General features: G+C 43.6%; 6 protein-coding genes across 6 annotated transcripts; 4 read left to right on the forward strand and 2 right to left on the reverse strand.

The window, feature by feature from the left end:
• Positions 1 to 450: 450 nt before the first annotated feature.
• On the reverse strand, positions 451 to 1,944 carry Bfra_005264 (uncharacterized protein; the record flags this gene model as incomplete). Its single annotated transcript, XM_037335648.1, has 1 exon — positions 451 to 1,944. One exon carries the CDS (start codon positions 1,942 to 1,944, stop codon positions 451 to 453), a length of 1,494 nt encoding a protein of 497 aa, XP_037192743.1.
• Positions 1,945 to 2,954: 1,010 nt separating this feature from the next.
• Bfra_005265 (putative ureidoglycolate hydrolase protein) lies at positions 2,955 to 4,189 on the forward strand (the record flags this gene model as incomplete). Its single annotated transcript, XM_037335649.1, has 3 exons — positions 2,955 to 3,715; positions 3,850 to 3,910; positions 3,998 to 4,189. 3 exons carry the CDS (start codon positions 2,955 to 2,957, stop codon positions 4,187 to 4,189), a joined length of 1,014 nt encoding a protein of 337 aa, XP_037192744.1.
• Positions 4,190 to 10,498: 6,309 nt separating this feature from the next.
• Bfra_005266 (uncharacterized protein) lies at positions 10,499 to 10,745 on the forward strand (the record flags this gene model as incomplete). The annotated part of the gene is made up of 2 exons (XM_037335650.1): positions 10,499 to 10,534; positions 10,641 to 10,745. 2 exons carry the CDS (start codon positions 10,499 to 10,501, stop codon positions 10,743 to 10,745), a joined length of 141 nt encoding a protein of 46 aa, XP_037192745.1.
• A 3,648-nt stretch (positions 10,746 to 14,393) lies between these two features.
• Positions 14,394 to 15,482, forward strand: Bfra_005267 (putative myb-like dna-binding domain-containing protein; the record flags this gene model as incomplete). Its single annotated transcript, XM_037335651.1, has 1 exon — positions 14,394 to 15,482. The coding sequence occupies one exon, from the start codon at positions 14,394 to 14,396 to the stop codon at positions 15,480 to 15,482; it is 1,089 nt and encodes a 362-aa protein (XP_037192746.1).
• Positions 15,483 to 16,368: 886 nt separating this feature from the next.
• On the reverse strand, positions 16,369 to 16,744 carry Bfra_005268 (uncharacterized protein; the record flags this gene model as incomplete). Its single annotated transcript, XM_037335652.1, is given in 3 exon segments — positions 16,369 to 16,419; positions 16,439 to 16,624; positions 16,730 to 16,744. 3 exon segments carry the CDS (start codon positions 16,742 to 16,744, stop codon positions 16,369 to 16,371), a joined length of 252 nt encoding a protein of 83 aa, XP_037192747.1.
• Positions 16,745 to 19,372: 2,628 nt separating this feature from the next.
• Bfra_005269 (uncharacterized protein) lies at positions 19,373 to 20,098 on the forward strand (the record flags this gene model as incomplete). Its single annotated transcript, XM_037335653.1, is given in 3 exon segments — positions 19,373 to 19,403; positions 19,784 to 19,998; positions 20,012 to 20,098. The coding sequence occupies 3 exon segments, from the start codon at positions 19,373 to 19,375 to the stop codon at positions 20,096 to 20,098; spliced, it is 333 nt and encodes a 110-aa protein (XP_037192748.1).
• Between the last annotated feature and the right edge of the window lie 479 nt (positions 20,099 to 20,577).

A 20,577-nucleotide genomic window follows, 5' to 3' on the forward strand; every position in this document is an offset into this window, starting at 1 on the left:
TTATAACGTTGTGTGGTTGTGTACTACAAGAAGTCACAAACATCAAAACAAGATAGTGTACAAGACGGAGGAGATAAATGGTATCATTGCATCGTGTATAATCAAGCCCGCAGAAGCAACCGTAGAGCAAATTATCTAGATACATTCTTCAAAACTACAATATAAAACCAAGCCATGAATAATGGGCCGGCAACGACAACGGCGAGACTCAAGGGACAAGTGACCATCATCCCATCAACATGTAATTGACCACAAAACCCCAATTCCATCCAGAGATGGACTAAAAGAGAACAAATGAAACCGCCATATAACCGAACAACCACTTTGAAAACAGGTAGCATGAGATAAAAGAACCCCCATCAAGCAACCAGCAGTTGTCCAATTAGTTTTAAAAAAACAAGGAGGCAAAGAAGCATCCAAACACCCGCTTGAGAGTCAAGTCGCAGCCAACTATTCATCATCATCAATCTCATCAACAGCAACAGGCTTCTTTCCCTTTCTATCCTTCTTTGGAACCTGAACACTAGTAGCCAAAGACTTCGAGCGTTTCAAAACTGATCGTTCATCAAAATCATAGAACTCTCGTCCATTTCGATTCCAATTAGACTTGCAACCACCGGGTGCTCGATGAATACCATGGACAGAAGCAAGTTCTTCCGAGATGTGCTTCCAGAGAGGAGCATCGTAGAGTTTGACGAGACCGGGGAGCTTAGCTTCGATTTCTCGACGCTTGACAAGACATTTGTAGAGCTTGAATGTTTCGTCATCGGTCCAGGCGGAGCGCCGAGGTTTACTGGTAGGACCACTTTTGCGAGAAGATCGAGGTGTTTTGCGAGGTTTGGAGGATGCTTTGCGAGGACTTAATGAATGGGGGGAGCCAGATGCAGTGATTAAGGAAGAAGAAACTGGAGCAGTAGTGACTGAGGTAGACGAAGAAGCAGGCGCGCGAACAGATGATTTGGTGATAGACTTCGTGAGCTTCTTGGTCGGTCGACGAGTAGGCTTGATATAATCTTCATCATCGTGAGACCCGTAATCGTCGTGTTCTCGCTTTCTATTGAGAGAAGATGGACATGGAGTGGTATGTGATGATGCGGGGAAGATATGTTTTCCACTGGAAGATTGGCGTGGAGATAAGATGCTTTTTCCACCAGAATAGATCATTTTTGCAGCTGTCTTTTGCTGAGAAGGTGGTGGTGTAAGTTGGTTGTTGGTACCAGAAGATTCGTTGTTATACTTCTGCGGTGCGTCCTCTTTCAGGGAGGCTTCGATGGTAAGAGCGAGCTGTTGTTCGTAGGTGAGTTCATCGAAGTTGGTAACTGACTTCTCGATATAATCTTCATCGTCTGAATCGTCGTCATCGGAAATATTGGAGATGCTTCTAACGAAGTCCTCTGGCTCGGATTGGTAATCAGAGTAGTCGGCAACCGAAGATTCGTACTCAGGCTGATTGACAAGTTGATCAGTAACAGATGGTTCACACTCAGAAGCTTCCAGCTCGGTAGCATCTCCAAGGAATTGTTCTTCGATGGGCACTTCGTCCACTTTTGCAAGTCGGGCATTGAGCGCTTGCTCTACAAGTACTTGAGGGTGTATTGCTGCATAAGCAATGGGCTTATTATATGGGTGCGCACTCTTGCCTTTGCCACCGGTTGTAGGGACTTGCGTCTCGTATGCAGCAGCATCTTCGTCGTCTGGGTTTATGTGAAGACGATATGCGTGATGGAGATCTTGGCAGACTTGATGTTGTGTTAGCTCCGGATCAACCAAGGCTTCGTTAACTAAACCATCGGCTGTGCAACCAAATTGGCTAAGATTCTCGTTCAACCACTGCACTCCGCCGTCCTGAATATAGAAGAAGGATGCCATGACAGACAAAGCTTTTTTTGCAGAGTCCTCGTCCATATTCGCGAAGGAAAATTCGGTAGGCTTGGTAAACATCATTGTGAAAGAAGGGGTATTGATTACAATTGAGAGCTGTGAAACTTAGAAATTGGTATGTTCGAAATGTACGATTGAACGGTCAAAGGAAAGAGACATCCAAGAATACAAGGAGAGAAGGATATAGGTAAATTCCTACCAAGTACACGATGAGTTTGAAGCTATCTTCAGACAATAGAAGGTCTATTGACTCTATTGTTCCCATTGACATGCTCAATTAAGTGTTCGTCATAATCGTAGCAAGAGCAATGACAATAGGAAAAATCTGATTGTCCAAAAAAACTCTGCAACGACAACAGAATTTTCTCGCTACTGATTATTGGGCTCAGGAGTGAATTCACCTTACAGTACAATAGGAAAACTTTGCCGGTAAGACTTTTCCCGGCGAGGCGATTTGAGCAGAGACAACCTTGATAGAACAATAGAAACTCCAGAGGCAGATTCACTAGTATTGCAATTTGTATTGACTTCGGTCAAAAAGTGAATGGTAAACTGAAAGGTCAATGAAGAATTGCGCCTTTGAGAGATATATAGAAGGTGAAAGTCGGACCGGACCGCATCACATCGCATCATTATGATAAGATGTAATATTGATGCTACAATACCTGCCTGGGATAGTTGTTATGATAGTATTGAAGACCATGATATACTAAAAGGGGGTGATATATCAAACCGACATGGTACACCGAACAGAGATAGTATGTCAAAAGGAGACATTGCATCGGAGGGAGGTGGTATAGGTATTGAAAGGACAGAAATATAAGAGGACTAATCCAAAAAAGTGATATGAATACTCAGACTTCAAAAAACTATGTAAAAGCGTACAATTCAATTGTAAGGATCTCAGGCCGTCGAGAATGAACGATGGAGGAGCTCGAGAAGGGTAGAGGCTGTACTAATCACGTGCCAAAAATCCACGTGATCTCGCCCACTTTCGACTTTCACATGTTGCTCGAAAAGACGAGACAGCATCCACGTAAACCAGAGCAAATACATCAAGAAAAATTACTAAGATGCCTGTGACTATCAAAGCAAATGTCAAAGAAAAGACAATTCATACAAAGCTACTCAATCAAGATGATTTTGCAACTTTTGGGACTGTGATTCAAAACCCCGCACCAGCGGTGATCCCATCATCAACGATCAAAACCTTACCACCAAATGCGGTACAAGCCAACCAAGGTACCGCGCTCAAATACATAGATGTCACGCATATGAAGGATTACTACGGGAGCGCTCCTAGTCAACGGGTCGCGAATGCAGTCATGAACATGTTTGTATGCGCACCTCGCTCGCTTCTCCCGTCTCACGATAGCAATATCGGGGGGTTATTCCCGGTCACCATACTTGAAAGACATCCTTTCACGACTCAAACATTCATACCTCTCGGGATATCACCCTCGGAGCAAGAAGATGTATGTTACTTGGTTGTCGTAGCACCGAGTTTAACGCCGTCATCAGTCGATGAAACCTTACCTGTCCCCGTTCTCTCCCCTCAAACAAGCACGAGTGATGATAATGTCGAGAACCTGCCCGGTCGCGGTTTACCGGACCTGAATAGAATTCAGGCTTTCTTAGCGAATGGTTCACAGGCGGTCACTTATGGGGCGGGGACCTGGCATGCTCCGATGGTGGTCGTGGGGAAGAAGCCCATTGATTTCGTCGTGGTGCAATTTGCAAACGGGGTAGGAATTGAAGATTGTCAAGAGGCAGAGCTGGAGACAACGGATAAGGATATATGCGTGGCAGTCCCCAAGTTGTCAAGAAATGCGACGTGGAAATTATGAGTGCTTTCGGGTCTAGATCTCGATTTAGAATGAACGGGTACTGCAAAATGATGTTCTTGTTTGAAATAATTACAAGTGAGATCTTCAAAAAGTATCTACGCCTCATGGATTTTACCACCAGTCCCGTTCTTTACGATCCCGTGGTAGTAAAGACGTTGATGCACATCATCTCCATTGCCTTGGTAACTATTGATCGTTGTTGCTTTGGATTCAGGATAAAGTAGCACCACCGTCGATGAAAGTTCAGGTATCTTTGGTATTTGATATAGGTCGGCGACCTAGACTGTCGACCACGATATGTACCTATAGAGGTCCCCGATACCTCTGCAATGGAAGACTACATATTTTCACATGTACATAAGAACTATGAGGATAAATACAATGCCGTCCCAATAAGGGCAGCCCCCCAGATCTCGATGATTCCAATTGACAATGTATTCCGAAATGATACTCTCAGATGAGATCCGAATCTTTAGAGTCACAAAGTAGTGTTGCAATGCAGAAATACTAAAAATCCGAGCGACAACATTATCGATATTGACAGCTGGAAACGTCGAGTGGTAGAGAAAGAAGGGGAATGTGCACTAATTATCGCAAAATTCACTCGTAAATTCTACCAATAAGTGATACCTGTCTAAAGGTACCCCAGTATCTTTTAGGCACACGAATACCGTACAATGTACTTGAATCGCAAATAATCTGTCTACCGTTTTAAACGCCAAAATAATAATGTCGGCGATGTCTTTAAAAATTGGGGGGAAAACGTGAGAAGAGTGTCCCGTCCAGCCACTCACCTTTTCTCGGAATAGAGGCTAGAGCGGCTCATCAGGTATGTATACATCGAGTAGGATTGTCGGCTTTCCACCTCGTGGTATATTGCTGATACTCCAAAGAAAAAGCAACAATTTCTAGAACCCGTTATGCTTGCTTACCACCTACCAAGTTGTAGATTGGCGAGACCTCTTGTCCAAAAGGTTTCTGCAGATCCTTTCCGCCTTACCGGTTTAGTTTGGCTCTTCTAGGCCTTTTTGAAGGTTTCATTACTACTGTACTTGATCGCATGCTTACCTGTGGGTAATGAAGCAGGTGAGGGGATAGCCAATGAATATAGAAGGCAACGGTCGGAACTGTACATGGCAGCGCAAACTTGCAGACGGGTATGCAACTCGATGTACGCAGAACAACATGATCAGCATTGGACAAACAATGTGCACACGCACACCTTCAGCCACATCTTCCACACCGGTTCTTAAATGGATAGTATCTCGCATGAAGCATGAACAATGTTGTAGTGTCGTTTCCAGGGCGAAGGAGATCTACACGAATCAGATGTGCCAATTGTCATGAGCTGAATGGATACCCCATAATGCAGGAAGCAACGAGCAACGAAAGCATTGCTATCAAAGTTATTCTCGAACTGTCAATTTCCTCTCCTGTGTTCGATGCTTAGTCATGGTGATCAGGGAAATCCACACATGGTAGCCTCATCTGCTTTCTCGCCTTTTTACGCAGCGCCTCATTTATGAAATCGCCAAAATTAACCTAAAAGGGTAAGGTGCTAGGGCAGGGGCTCCTGTGGTTGGACAAGGGGGAAGAGCCGTTTCTAGGTCAAGGCTTAGAACCATAGAAATTCCATACCTATTACCAAACAATCCCAACAACCATGATAATCCGTATCAAGGATGCATAACCCCAGCTCTAAGATCTTGGTACTCATTTTCCATCTTGCTCTAAACGGAGGAAAAGTTTGCGAAGATGGGTACGTATCTGATGTCCGTCATTCAAAGTGTAACACTGAATATGAAGATCCCTTTAAATCACCTTCAGGGTGCCCTGCCAAAGACGAGACTTTCGATCTGAAGATCAATAAACTGCCCCCGTTATCCCCATTTATATCTCAACCTCAATTTATTTTACGGAGATCCCGTGTTTATCATCCCCACATATAAACAGATCGGACTGAGCAGTGGGCGAGCCCGTGATGGTTTGGCGTAGGGCGCTTGAAGTATCTGTCCGATACCGACATTTCAAGGCTATGATGTTTTTTATTTCAAGGTTCTTAATTTAGGAGCAGCAGTCGGTACATCAGTTTCAGAGTTTGAATTGATTGAGCTTACTGGAGATAAAGTTGTTACTTGTCAGAGATATATTGTAGGGGAAGAAGTACTTTCAAGGTTAATATCAGGGAATATCTCCAAGCCTGGAATGCTCCAAAAGCTTCTCCATACATCAGCCTCACTTACCATGATACTACATAATACCACCACTTACCATCTCGAGCCTCAATAACTTCTACACCCCCTCGTACATGCGCCGACGGATAGAGCTGTGAAAGGATCCCGTCACAGGGGTAACCATTGCCATGGGATCCCCATCTCTCGCATATCTGTCTCAAGGATGATTATTACCAAAAATAGCTTTCCAACGGATTTTTGCTTTTTCTCGGGCTTCCATTTCCATTCCTTCGACGGGTATCATACCGACGCTCATATCCGTGTATTTGGGTCCATTGCTGAGAGGCAAAAAAAGAATTATACAAATCTCACATGCATCCTTGAACAATATATATATCAAGGGTTCATTAATTGTGGTGCCTAAATATCTATCCTGAAAGCGAATTTCTGAAACTTTTCTACAGTTAATGCTCCTTACATTAATATGATATCAGGGATAGGTGAGCTGGAGAAATAAGAAGAGTAAACTCTAATACCCCATCTTGGATACCCAAGATCAATAATAGGATCTACATATAGATGGATACGTAGATGATAATTGGAAAGGCCCTGATCGACCAACTGACCCAGCAAAAGTACACTTCCGTGAATCGAGACTCCTATCCGTGTTAGGTAATTCGTCGCTCTTTACACAGGCTGGGGCATGACGAGGGAAAAAAACAATCCGAATGTAACTCTCTTCTATCTGCCCATGTTCTGAACGCCCATATGACATCTATTATATAAAGTCTATCCAACTTTATGCCTAGCAACGGTGCACTACTACGCCATCTGTTTCGGTGCCGATGTGCAAATCTCTGTCGAAAACTTTATCTGTAGGCTATAAGTTATAGCCTATAACATACTGACATTAGCCCTCCAGTATCCTTCATATACAAGTTCAACCCAGCTTAACCTTTGACAGCTGGCAAGCTATTCGCCCTAGCTAATCTAATTCAATACACTAGCGAACGTTTTCTCATCAAATGTCTGATGAGCTAGGGAGTATTCATTCGCTCGCTCGTGTTCGTTCAGACATGGATCAAGGCACTTCCATCTCCTTCTTCCAACTTTCAGCCACTAAGCTTGGACAATGCAATAACAAGCAAGAAAATTATTCCAAATACAAAGTGCAAAACGGAACAACCCCACAAGCGCAGCGACGCAAAAGTAGCTAGACAAGCGAAAGCAAGTGCCCGTAGATCATGGCGTAGGCCCGGAGCAAAGCGATGGTGATTGGATTTCTTGTGCGAGTAGTTCCTTTTTCAGTCCAAGGAGGCGGCAATTGAGGAGCTGGCCGAGGATTTTCCGTAAACGGTTGAGCAGTTGGACTACCTAAGTACCTAGTATATAATATGTACAATATAAGAGAGTCGTTTATACGAAATCAGCATATCATATTCGGATACTGTGAGAAAAATCAAATACATCTCGCTCATAACTTGTTACCTTGGCTTTCGCTACCAAGTATTGGAATAATAATTGGAGATTTCGTTTGCTTTTTCCAGTTTGAACCCTATCCCCGTTCCCATCTCCGTTTCTTCAACGGCTGAATTTCGATCATCGGGACAAGCTAACAGGAACCACTCAAGACAAAAAAGCAAACAAAAACACACTTCAATTCCCTGCACCTGAAACTTCATTCACCGATTCATCTATCTCTTGCATGCTCTACAGTAGCCACAAGATTTACACAAGGTGAGTAATCATCAGCGGGAATCTTTCCGTAGAATTCCCATTCGGTGTGATATGCATCATGTTCGTTCACTTACTTGCTTTTGCTGGGTAATAACACAACCCTGCTTCTATTTTGTCCAAATATTGGATTCGGATTCTGCAATAGTACTGGTACATGTGATTGATATGAGCCCGGGTATGAAATACTGTTATGTTAATTCAGCCGATCATCATCATAACAGCGAGCATCGTCTCAGAAAGCCCAACATCTAAAGGACAATATCGATCACTAGCAATACCACCTCATCCATCACGAATGTCCATTTTTGCAACCCCGGCGGATGGTACCGTACTCTGCCGCTTTCTGTTGTTGAACCACTGTCATCACCATTAAAGTCCCATTATCGTTGTTCCAGATCTCCTGGGACATTTGGGGGATCGGCTTGTATGCTACAGGTGACAAAATATTGAATTGATTTGCTTTCCTTGAATACCGGCAGGAAGGAACAAGAAACATGACCCCCTGAAATCCCGAGAAATTACTTGACCTCACGACGATAAACGTGCCGCTTCTGTTGTACCCTCTTGAATCACCGTATTGTACAACATTAATATCGACAAAATCTCTCTGCACGTCGTGACTGCAGCAATCCCAATGACGGATATTACAACAACATTGGAGAGCCCTTATGAAACATATTAATTCCGCACACAGCAGGATGAAGAGTAGCACAGCATAAAACACGAGTCACGACGTTAATAGTGCCTGCATTGCATGGCCCCTGTCAGCGCCAAGTGTTGCCAGGGGGATATCGGCGACCATATGCTACTTTCCCAAATGGATTTGGTGGTGATTTGCAGATTTGGGGAGACCCGATGGGTTGGATCAAACGTTATGGTTTTGACGAGTAGGATCACGATTTTAAAGCTTTGATACTGTGTGACATTGCGATGAAGGGGGTGATGTGATGACACTGGCAGGGTGAGAAAAGTGGTTTCCCCGGTCGTCTTGGGGAGGGGATTTATTGATATTGGGTTGCGATGGAGACTTCCTGGAGAGTCGGAAGGGCAGATCTACAAAATCGTGAATTACCGTAGTGCTGGAAAATGATCGTTGATGAGATCTATTAGCTGCTGTTGATCATTGATCTTTTGTCTAAGATCACCAGTTGGGGCTGGGGCGGGTCTATTGTATCGAAATTCAGCACTTCATGGAATCTATGCTTCCTTGCCCAAGAAATTCGAAATGTCGGTTGTTTACTGTATCGTCAAAAGCTCTCAGCAAGTTCATCTAGGTCTACCTAGGTAGGTACTCAGAGTCAAGAATATTTGACCCCGGAAGTAAACAAAATTGATTTCGTTAAAATACCTTTGGAATGAGTGAGTCAAATCCCATCAAACAGCTTGTAAACCGTTATTCATCTACCCTTACCTCACCGTGTTCACGGGAGGTACTAGTATAACTTTCCAGCCCGTGAACCTTACTGCTGGATCCGGATAGGTGCAGCGAATACAGAAGAAGATATATGTACGTCTGTCTCTATCTTGTACGCCAACATGCAACAGCCAAGGGAGGAAGGTAAGGTTCCTCGGTATGATCGGTAAGGGCTCTGGTTGATCTCTGTCGCAAGCATTACTTCATCAGATCATTTTGTGGGTGACATCAAGACTTCTTGGGTGGAGATACTGGAGAGTCAATAGTTTTGAAGGGGTGTAGAAAGCTAGTTTTGTACGTACGGACGTACCTAGGCACTTGATGTATAGTAATCAAACAATGCTAAATGGAGGGAGGGTATTTGAGATGAAGCTTGAGCATTCGGGAAAGTTAAAATTTACGAATCTGGACCACAAATGATCACGTTGTATCTATCCAGTTCAGCTAGCTTGAAAACCGAACGACAGAGAGACAGAGATAAAGAGTAATATATTAAATTGCATCATTAGTTAGGCAAAACAGATAGTTATTTCGAATTTTGAATATCGTGTTGAGAGATTCCCACTCTCGGGACTCGGGCGGGAGCGAAAGCGATCTGCAGTGCGGCGTGCCTCCGTAGCAGTTATTTTCCTAGCTCGCCCAGCCGTATATCGATGTTCCACAAAGCAATGCAAATATCGTTTTGTCCCAAATAAAATAATGCGTAAATCATTATCCTTGGAGTTGGAGTGAAACGGAATATCATCTATTCTTCATTGTGTTTATACATACTATATGACATTGTGAACCTGGGAATCCCGACAGATAAACCAGAATCCCAGTCGAAAGCTGTGCCATCCATATCCATATATCTATCCCGGCGAACTGGCCGTGGCTGAGAGAAACGGAGAAAGAGAGGGATATTTGGGCCCGTGTTTTATCAGGTGAGGCATGGAATTCCTCCGATATGAGAGAAATTGACATGATAGATGATATCAGGCTAATAGGATGGAGTATGATGCGCATAAACCATTGCTCGCATTTCTCTATGTATCTGCCTACACAAATCAATAATCCAACAATTCCACATGATGGCGTTTTGGTTGACAGGCACAGAAATAGCATGTGTATTGGGGTCCTCGGCAGCCTATACATTCAGGCGTAGAGTCATGGCATTGAGACGCCCCTAAAGCCTCGCGAACAAAAAGCATAACAGTGATCTCCCAGGGCTTACTGTACTTACCGTACCGACTGAATGGGCGGCGTGATGTGATGTGATGTGGTGCGCTGCGCTGTGAGATCCCATCCCATCACATCATATCGCACCGTTTATTTCCGTCCTGAACTTAGTCCGTCCCAACAACACAACCCGCAACTGAGCACATGGCCGCACAAACACAAGCTGGAAAAGGGGAATTCCAGCGGAAGCAAGCGATGTATTGAACACAACCGAAGGATATTTAAAAATGGCACAAGGCGGATGCGATGGGACAAAGGGAGCGGTTCGGGATTAGGTGTTGTGCCATGATAAATGAATGGGAGAGTGAATGCAGATTGTGTGTTACGAAAGGAGAATGTCTACATGTACTGACTGATGAATGACCCAAGAGCAGAGGAAGGCCGGCCCAGGAAGGGCATGCTGATGACATGGAATATAAGGCAATGGAACCAGGTACCCACGCCTGCGAACAACAAGGCAAAGGTTTGAACTAAAGGATATGCATATTTTAAAGTGCAATCTCTCGGGTTTCGAGAATGGAATTGGGAGGTGCGTATGAAGTTATCATTGGCTAAGGGGAATTATGAACAGCGCGGAAAGGGATTAATGCGGATAAGACCCAGAACAATGGGGGAAATATTGAAGTGATTAGAACATTCCCATTGCATATTTGTTTTTTTTTGGATAGCATCCAAGTAGATGAGATGAGATACCGGTAGCCACATGGCCAGATGACAACGGAAAATTCTAGAGGATGGGATTCATGATATTCTCGTTCTTTATTTCCAGATTGACATTAGTTCGATTGACTGGAGCTTTCATCCCTCCCACGATTTCCATCTCATCAAATTAAAGTTGGCCCACACCTTTGACTGGGCATAGTGGAGTGAGTTTTGGTTGTTAATTGATCTACGACGGGGCCTTTTCTTTTCATTTACTCCAGCGGTCGGTCGGTCGCGTTTTTCCTTATGTCCACTATCCACTGTCCACATGTGAGCCACTTCATGATCTCTTTAGAGTCTCCATCTATCGTGAGGCGATGGCTAGTGGCAGAAAGGAGGAAAGGCCACAATTCCATCATTGATGAAGGGGTTAAACTCGCTTTCGTTTCGCAGCACCGACCACCACCATAGCATGCTCCAATTCCAATAATGACCTAATGTGAATAAACGCTTAATTCAACCAGCTCCACTCTCTTACTTCAAATAGATACAAATATACATAGCACATGACCATCATTGTTCTTCATTGGCTTTCATTGGTATGAATAAAAGTTAAAGATGATGTACCTTGGTACTATTCATCAAACCTGGCTATAATCTTCCGTTGTTATTATTATTTTTCAGCTGACTTCGGAATGGTTCCACAACCCCAAAGCGTTTTACCTTTTGAACCACCATTTCAGATGCCAGGAAGAAAGAAAGAAAGAAAGAAAAAAGCGTGCTGTGGATGCTTGGCAACTTGGTATAGACACTCGTCACTTTTTTACGAACTGTTGCATCGCATTGACGCCACCTCTCAGCCAAAACTACCTGGAAAGATCTATTATGGTATCAACTCTACCGTACAGATCTCAAACAGTTCAATTTGCATTATTGAGATGAATGTCAATTGGTGCAAAGTGTCAGATTTGTTCGTAGGCAGATAGATAGGGAATTATCAGATGGCAGGGCATGGCATGGTGAATCATGCGATAGATGCGATGGAAATAGCTGATATCGAATTTCAAAAGAAAATAGTAACATTTGCGAGAGGAATACCTCGAGGGATTTGATCTAGAATTTTCAATGTATTCCTTTCCTTCACATTTTCCCCTTTTGGACGACGCCCAGACCTCGAATCGCTCAATGTGTTGGGAAGTTGGGAGAAAAAGTGGCAAACTCCCAATTTGTATGAGAAGGATCTCCCGGCGAGCGTATGGTAAGTGCTTTTTTGTTCTCTCCAACCATTTTTGCTTCCCCCTTCATCGCCATATTCGCCAAATCTCGAAACCCTCGGCTCCTCCACTCTCGTCAACATTATGCTGCGATGAGGTGTGTGTTTTTCTTGGGTACGGACTGTACGGTATTCTATTTGGCGTTACACCGAAGTCCACACCCAAGTACCTGAGAAAGATCCCAGCTTCTAACGACACATTTCGCGGGTAACTCCCTTGGTGGAATACTAAGATCCCGTCCAGACTCCAGAGCTCGCACTAGCCAGGTATGATGTTACTCAACTAGGATAAGCTAGGCAATAAATTCCAAATCAACTTCCCCATTTTGCTTTTTTACTCCCTTTCGTAGTTTCGCTCTTCGGTCTTTTAATCATCTTCGTTTTGACGGATTGATTTTATTGGATTGATTTTGCTGTGTAGCATGATGGATTTATTTCCCTTTACCGCTTAGTGGAATTCGCGCTTCATTGATGTTCCGGGGATCATACTCCTCGCATCTTATTTTGATGTTAGGTACTTTGCCAACTATGTTACTAATGTAGCAGTGTAGCACATCCTGGGTTCAGGAGCCATCTTATTTACATATTCTATGTGTAAACATCGAAGACATGGATTGTGACGGTCAAGATGGGGCAAAAAGAGAGTTGAACAACCCGAAAGATTGGGTATTGTGCAGAAGCCTTCCCGCAACGCCAACGAGGATCATTCATCACCAATATATGATGTTACTCCTTCAAGAACCCGAGTTGGCTTAGTTTGCTACTAAGATATGTCTCAAAGCATCAGAAACCCCAAAAAAAGTATTCTTCTAAGCTTTCCAAAAACTTCCTAGGTTCTAATCTATCCCTAGGTTTCCCAAGAGCAAGAGCGGGACGAAACGAATCTTTCAAGGTTTGCACAAACCATCCACTACATTTCCATACGTCTTAAGTCTTCATCTTCTATTGCAACCACCCCTACCACAAAATTCAAAACCCGCCCACCCATACCTAGACCATCGCACAACATCCACTGACCACACATCAATCACGTCCCCGCTACCCAAACAATCCACCCCGGGCCCAATACCCATCCACCCACACCATACACTTGGACTAAAAACACCATTTACCATCATCCCTACTTTCCATTCTCATCCCAGAAAAAGTCCCAAAAAATCTACCCCTACCCTGAGTTTATCCGATCGAAACTGTACAGGATCCGTGCTACCCATACCAAAACACGCATCACCCCTCCCCAGAAGCATCCTCACTACCCCCCTGTTAAGACCTTGATCGTTGTCGCGCCCGCCAATAAAATGTTTTCGTAAGAATCCCTACGTCCCTGGCTTACCTGGAAATCAATGTATATCATTGTCATACTTCCCATCGCCGACTATACTTTACAAGACATAAGCCCCATCCTCAACCCGATATTGTCTTTCCTATTTCAACATCTTCATACCAATCCATCGGCTTCCTGTCCTCAAATATAACTCCAGTCCATTCATCTTCCATATCATCGATAACTAGCATTTGCTTTCATCTCTTTTGAAAGAAAAATCCCTATCTACGCGACTCAGTCACCCATCAGAGCGTTGCGTTTCAAATCATTAAAATCTTAACCACACAGACTCTCTTGGCTCAAGCTTTTTCCCTACTTTCCGCTTCAACTGAAAGGGTCACCCTTCATCCCAAGAAAACTGCATTTTCTCATCGCCACTGCCGCCATCATAAGTCTAGATCAAGAGACTAGATTGAAGCATCCCAAAACCAGAGACCACCACAATATCTAGCGTCATCTCCACTTGTAACATCTTCCTTGAGACTTACAGGACCAGGTACAGCACCGAGCGACAATTCTATAATAAGGGTAGTCGCGGAAACTTTCAGTCGTTGAGCAGCCGTTAGTTCGTGTCCCAGGCTCAGGTACACAGCCAAAATATATCCCTTGATCCATCGTGTTTTTGAAAAACATCCACTTGCTAGTCCGCGGCCCAACCGTGCACTTGAGCTCTTCGACACCTTTTCGAGACCTTGACCGCTCTTGTGGCATCTTTTCACGAGCTTCCGATTCCATCTTAGGGCCGTTGACCGATTAGGAGCTTTCTATATCCCAACGTCTTTGCCCATCGACCTAACGACTGATCATCATCACCTTCATTTTTGATTTTGATTTTCTGTCTTTATCTTCAACTTTTATCATTCAGCATCTAGTATTCTTCAAAATGTCATCATCTCATCGACGTGGGCCTTGGTCGCCAGCCGAAGATTCGTACTTGGTACAACTTGTCCATACACAAGGAGCTTTGAACTGGGTGAGAATTGCACAACTCATTGGTTCAAGATCGCCAAAGCAATGTCGAGAACGTTATCACCAAAACCTCAAGCCAACCTTAAACCACGACCCAATCAGTCCCGAAGAGGGACTTCAAATCGAAAGATTGGTAGGAGAGATGGGCAAGAGATGGGCCGAAATTGCTCGAAGACTTCAAGGACGAAGTGACAACGCCGTAAAGAATTGGTGGAATGGAAGTATGAACCGAAGACGTCGTTTGGTTCTTCGTAGAAGGACATCATCTCACTCACATTCTTTCAACGAGCAATCTGAAACCCTATCATTCGCACGACCAGTTCACTCCCATTCTCACACCTCATCTCGCCACATTGACACCTTTTCATCTCGAAGAATACACTCTTCTCTTCCTTCACCATCAGTATCCGAAGCATCTCGAGCAGAATCACTCGATGGTGCCCCCTCCTTGATCTCAGACACCTGCTCAAACTTCTCCATCTCTCCCAGAGTAGCATCGTCGCCCTCCCTCGAACTTCCACCTCTCTCATCATTCGACCGTCTCAACTCTCGAAGGCCATCCCTCCCACAACTTCAGATTAGACCTAACACCTCACCATACGCATCAGAGTTTGAATCACAATCACTATGTCATCCATCATTAGAAAGAGAATCGTATTACACTCACGCACATTTCAACTCGATAAAATCTTCTCATCACAGCAGAGGCCCGAGCGTTGCGAGTATATCCGTGAATTATCCACACCGTCGCTCGGAGCAACAATACCCTAGTCCCCTACCTCCATCTCCACCTCGCGACTCACATCATCAACGCGAGTATTATATCTCAGGGCGTGCACAGCAACAAGAAGCTCCAAGAGGAGCTCCACAACCATTGACTGCGCCACCAAGTCCTCAACATATTCAGTTAGCACCTATCAGATCGATCAGTCCTGGGAATACTTATTCTCGAGAGGCAAAGGAGAGGGACACGAGGATGCAGCTTACAAACCTTCTACTATGATCGAGTAAAGTTGGATGGGTTTAGAAGATAGATATTTCTTTTGTGTATATCAAAAGTTACTTAAGGAAGGACGGAACTCCAAAAGAATCACAGCATCATTTCATGTACGCAAGCAAGCGAACGCATTTCTTACGTGTCTAATGCCTATATACGGCTGTATATCTTTGTTTTTATATTATAGTTATTGTTTTACTCTACTGTCTACAGTATGGATTGGGAGGCTGCCATCATTTTTATGCATTTGTAGATACCCTGGATTGAATGGACGATGAATGGATGATGGATAGGATAGGATAGGATAGGATCAGATAGTCACAAACAAACAAATCAACAAACAAATAATATAAATAATCAAAACATACTACTTTGATACTCTACTTCGTGCAAATTCGACTGTTACCTCTCATGAGACGGCGATCTGAATGCCTAGAAATTGAAGGAGGGTGAAAGCATAGGCTGTTTCCAATAGACACATGCCATACATTACTGTGACTCTACAGGTAGCTCAATCACTATATTGCGCTCTCATCCGTCGCAGCTTAGGTATAACCTATCAATCCTCAAGCTCCACTAGCTCACAGCCACCTAGCAAATCTCGGACGATGATGAAAATTTCTTCAACTCAATTCGTATTACAGTACTCGTAACATCTTCAACCCAACAATCAAACGATCAAAGCTGCGACACCTAACCCTATCCCAGATGAAAAGTCTAAGCTTACCATCAAGTCTGTCAATACATCCGCTATCAACCAGCTGAAACCACGTCAATGCATCAATGCAATCTTCCATTCAATCCACAATTCTACTCACAATATACTCCACTGCAGACACGCATGACCAGATGTTCCTGTCAATCAAGTTTGAATTTGATTCATCGTGGCTGTTCAACTGCCAGTATCACCATAGTCGGTATCAGTGTATGGTCTACTTCCCATCTTTGAAACTACAACGCACCAATGCATGTTCTCCATGCTTCACGGTAACAGTCCACTGGCATGACCAAACGTTCCTGTCATGATACTGAAACTGGCAGTTTAACGGCAGTGTCAGTGTCAACTCAATCAACATCATACTAATTTGTTGGACAAAAGTGTGTCTCACGCTGAGAGGTTGACATCTTACAGATAAGACTACACCATGCTTAACAACGCAATGACAATCAACTAATCAGTATAGCTTGAGTGTAGAAACTTGCAAGTTGCAGGCCACATACGGTTCCACTCTATTAGGATTGACAGTTCATACATGTTTTGATATCATATACAGCATAGATCAATGACTGAATGTGTGTGTATGCATCTCCTGCCAAGAACGGTATGTGATTACCCCCAGCTTCGTCGCTGCACCGAGTACCCTCTCTGCACTGCAAATCCCCCAGCAACTCGCAAATCATTGCAAATCATCGCATCCGCTTAGCAAGACTGTAACATCCGCTTCCAAGCGCCAACGCAAATCTGCAATTTCCACATTCCACATTCCACCAACTAGTCAACGTCCCCCTTTAAGCAAATCGAGTAAGTATACTTATACACACTACGTGCTATAGCTTCTGAAGAATTCTTTTCAATTTAATCATCCTTCATTTCTTTCTCAGAGATGCACTGCACACAACTCATCTGCAAAACTCGCTCACTCACGCACAACTAGTGCTCTCGAACCCGTTAGCAACCGATTATTCGTTCACTGCAACTCAAACGGTCACACCGAGTACTTAGCCACATTAGCTCCGTGATTCCCTTACTCCTTTGACTCGATTCACTCTAACCCGAAAATCACACCCAAGCCCACTTTCCACGAGGGGAGTGGACGAGGCGGGCCACGGTAATAAAGTTGTAGATCTACTTCAACGGGCACGAGTCATTCGTTTGGCGCTATCCCCAATGCGGTTAGCAAAATGGAGGGGGTGCATGTAGGTATGTGGTGATTTTCGCTAAGGCCAGGGTGGAAGTAGTTCGTGATTTTAGTGTATGCCTTATGCAGACGTACGTGCGTGCGTGCGTTTTCCGCTATCCGCGTTTGTTGAGAAGAAACAAGGCAAAATAATGAGGAGGTTATTGATAGCGCCAATGATAAAGTCCAACGAATATTTACATCATGCAAAACCTTGGAATTTGAAGGGAGCATACAAGAAATTTGCTCGAGTTGTCCGCATCTAGACTAAATGACATAATTTATCTTCTCTTCATTATTTCAAACATTCATTTCTCCCTCTGCAGTAGACTCAAAACACCAATGCACACTCATCTGTATCTATCAGTGTGAATACAGTCAAGTCGTCTCTACTTGCTTCGATCTTGATTATATTTCAACTGCCACTACCCATGTTTAGGGTTACCTTCCAAGTCTAGAAGAAAATCCGAAGAATGGAAATAATTCGAAAGTCTCCGTATGGAATAAAGAACTGCAAAGCAAGTGCTTTTTGGTTATAGCAATCTGTTAGCAAGAAGTCTAGAAGTGCAGGGAGAGCTAGAAAGAGGCTAGAACCTTCACCGAGTAGAAAGCGTTTGTTTTGCTAGTATTTAGTAGAGTTGCTACTCTGAAAAGCTACCATAGCTACATTACACTGCATTCAACCAGGCAAACTGGCAGTGCAGGTACGAAGTGCGCCACCATCTACAGAGTGTCTGATTGTATTGTACGTATATTTTGGCCAAGAAGAAACTTAAGCAAGAGTTTCGAGAATATTCTGCACCGTAGCTGGGTCGCCAGGCATGGGGGTAGAGGGAGTCCCCTCATGGTGTGAGAATTCGGTATACCATTTCTGGAATCCTACAGTAGCAAGATCTTTTGAATGATATGCGCCATCTCCGTGGTTGGGGATAGATGCCCAAAGAATATTGATCCTTGGAAATACAGATGATATACCAAGCAAGGTCTAGGTTATAGATCCTAGCTACCATGTACAGATCCGAAGTATCATACTCATATCATCTTGTACTCCGTAGTTATTCGGTGCTGTAAAAACCATTGCTACCCAATATCCACAGATGGTGAGTTGAACATAGGTTCCATCGGTAAAGGTGGATTCCGGTACATTTCCCTCAACCCCCATCCTCTCCTCTTTTGTTTTTCCGAACAAGCTTTGCCCCCGGAGGATGCCCCGGAAAATAATTCAACAATTCAATTCACAAGTCCGAATATTTTACAAATATTCAAAAATATCGGGCACTTGCCAGTTGATACTGCTGTCAGTCCTAATCCGATCTAGCTCCTTGCCAATTTCTTTCGCGTCGTACATTTTCCGAAGAGCGACAGGTGAAACACGCCGACACATGGTATGTCTATCTCTGCAGTCACTACTGGGGTAGTCATCTTGCTCTTTGTTAATAACATCTAAACTTGTTACCATTCACCGTTAATATGCATACCGCTAGGATTTGCTATCTCAATGTTGAATTTCTCTCAAATGTCCCCAAGAATGTTTCACGCTAATACCATAAGCCCCCAGCAAAGAACAATAACTGCAGCGCCTTGAAAAAAAGTTCGATTAAGCTCGTGAAAGGATACCGAGGCCTTGCAGGCATCTTTTGGTCTCATTGGTATTGAGATCCCTTTTCTTTCCACAGCAGTGATTCCTGGCAACAGATTAATTGCTCTAGATTGACGGGAATAAGACTTCGGCTCTTTTTATGTTCTCTTGTGATGGCAACATCGCAGCGGTGTCTTGAGATTGGGGCTCGAAATATGCTTAGAGGGCTCCCATGATATAGAGGGGGTAAAATTGTAAAGTTCAAACTCCACAAAGTAGTCAGTGGGTATATAGAACCATACAAGAACGGTCCGCTGAAGATTGTAACGAGATTTTTCTGTCGCATGAAATGGCTCACTAGAGCAAACGTCCCATATTGGTACACACATGTGTTGATTTCATGATGTGTTGATTTCATAATGTGTTTCTATTATGCTGCCCCAGAATTGAGTATCACCTGCTCAGTCATGCTCACAGCGAGATATGATATGATACTCGCCTCGCATTGCTGAGCCCAATCAAACCTGGCGACATACAAGCCGCCATGGCCGTAAATATTCCCATGTGATACTGAACTGACGGCCATATTTTCACCCCGTTCATCTTCGTAACCATAGTCTATTTGACAAGACGCGCGATTTCGACGGGATTAATCATCACCCTTTAAAGAAACTAATGAACCGGAAGAATGCCACATCGCTCGCTCTGCCGCAGCATTCTATTTCTCTTTAGTAATCTCACAACTTCTCTTGACAAAAACGATGCTATATCAAAATATCTGTAATCATGTTCGGCGACTTAATTTAGGTACACCATTAGCATCGCACCAGGAATTTTAGAAGATTTAACAAAGCAAACGAGAAGGAACGGTATTTCTACTGGTAATAAGGTGAAATTAGATCTTGTTACTGCAGCTGACTGGGCTAATAGTAGCCCAGTCGTCGGTACTAGCAACGGCGGCTGTGATGACATACCACTGTTACTACAAGATGAATTTCTAATCATTGAATTTACTGAGAATATAAGATGTGAGAGAAAACGAAAGGTAGAAGATAAAGTACTTGTTTAAGCCTGCGCTTCCCCCAACTGGATTCATTAATTCCATGGTTCGTCTAGATGAAAGGATGAGTTTCAAACAACAATAAATTCGCAATGTTCGCGGCAAATGAAGCTCTTAATCAAGACAAATTTTGAAGTTCAATCATTATGAAATACAATTTCTGATCGAGATTTGTAGACCACTGTAGAAATCAGTTGATTTAGTATAGGATCTTACTGAATAGAGCTTGTCTTGAATAGGAGAACATAGAACATGAACCTGCGTGTCAGATAGTCCGGATTGCAATCTCACAATAAGATGCTCATGCTCATCGAAATAACTTGAAACAGTGAATTCAGTCTGAACGTTGGATTAATTAAACCCAGGAATTGTTCAAATTGATCAAAGCATGCTCAGAGATTCAAAGCTCGAAAGGTTTCAAATTGGACTGTATTTCAGATTCTTGGATACAGTGCTGTTATGAACGAAATCAGAAGGCAGAATACATGAATGATGCAATGCGAGGGCAAAACAACAGCATGTCTGGCTTCAGACATCCGCAGCGGGAGCACTCTTTCACTACGA

The sequence above is a fragment of the Botrytis fragariae genome (genome assembly GCF_013461495.1).
Source record: "Botrytis fragariae strain BVB16 chromosome Unknown tig00000054, whole genome shotgun sequence".
Classification (NCBI taxonomy): Eukaryota; Fungi; Ascomycota; class Leotiomycetes; order Helotiales; family Sclerotiniaceae; genus Botrytis; species Botrytis fragariae.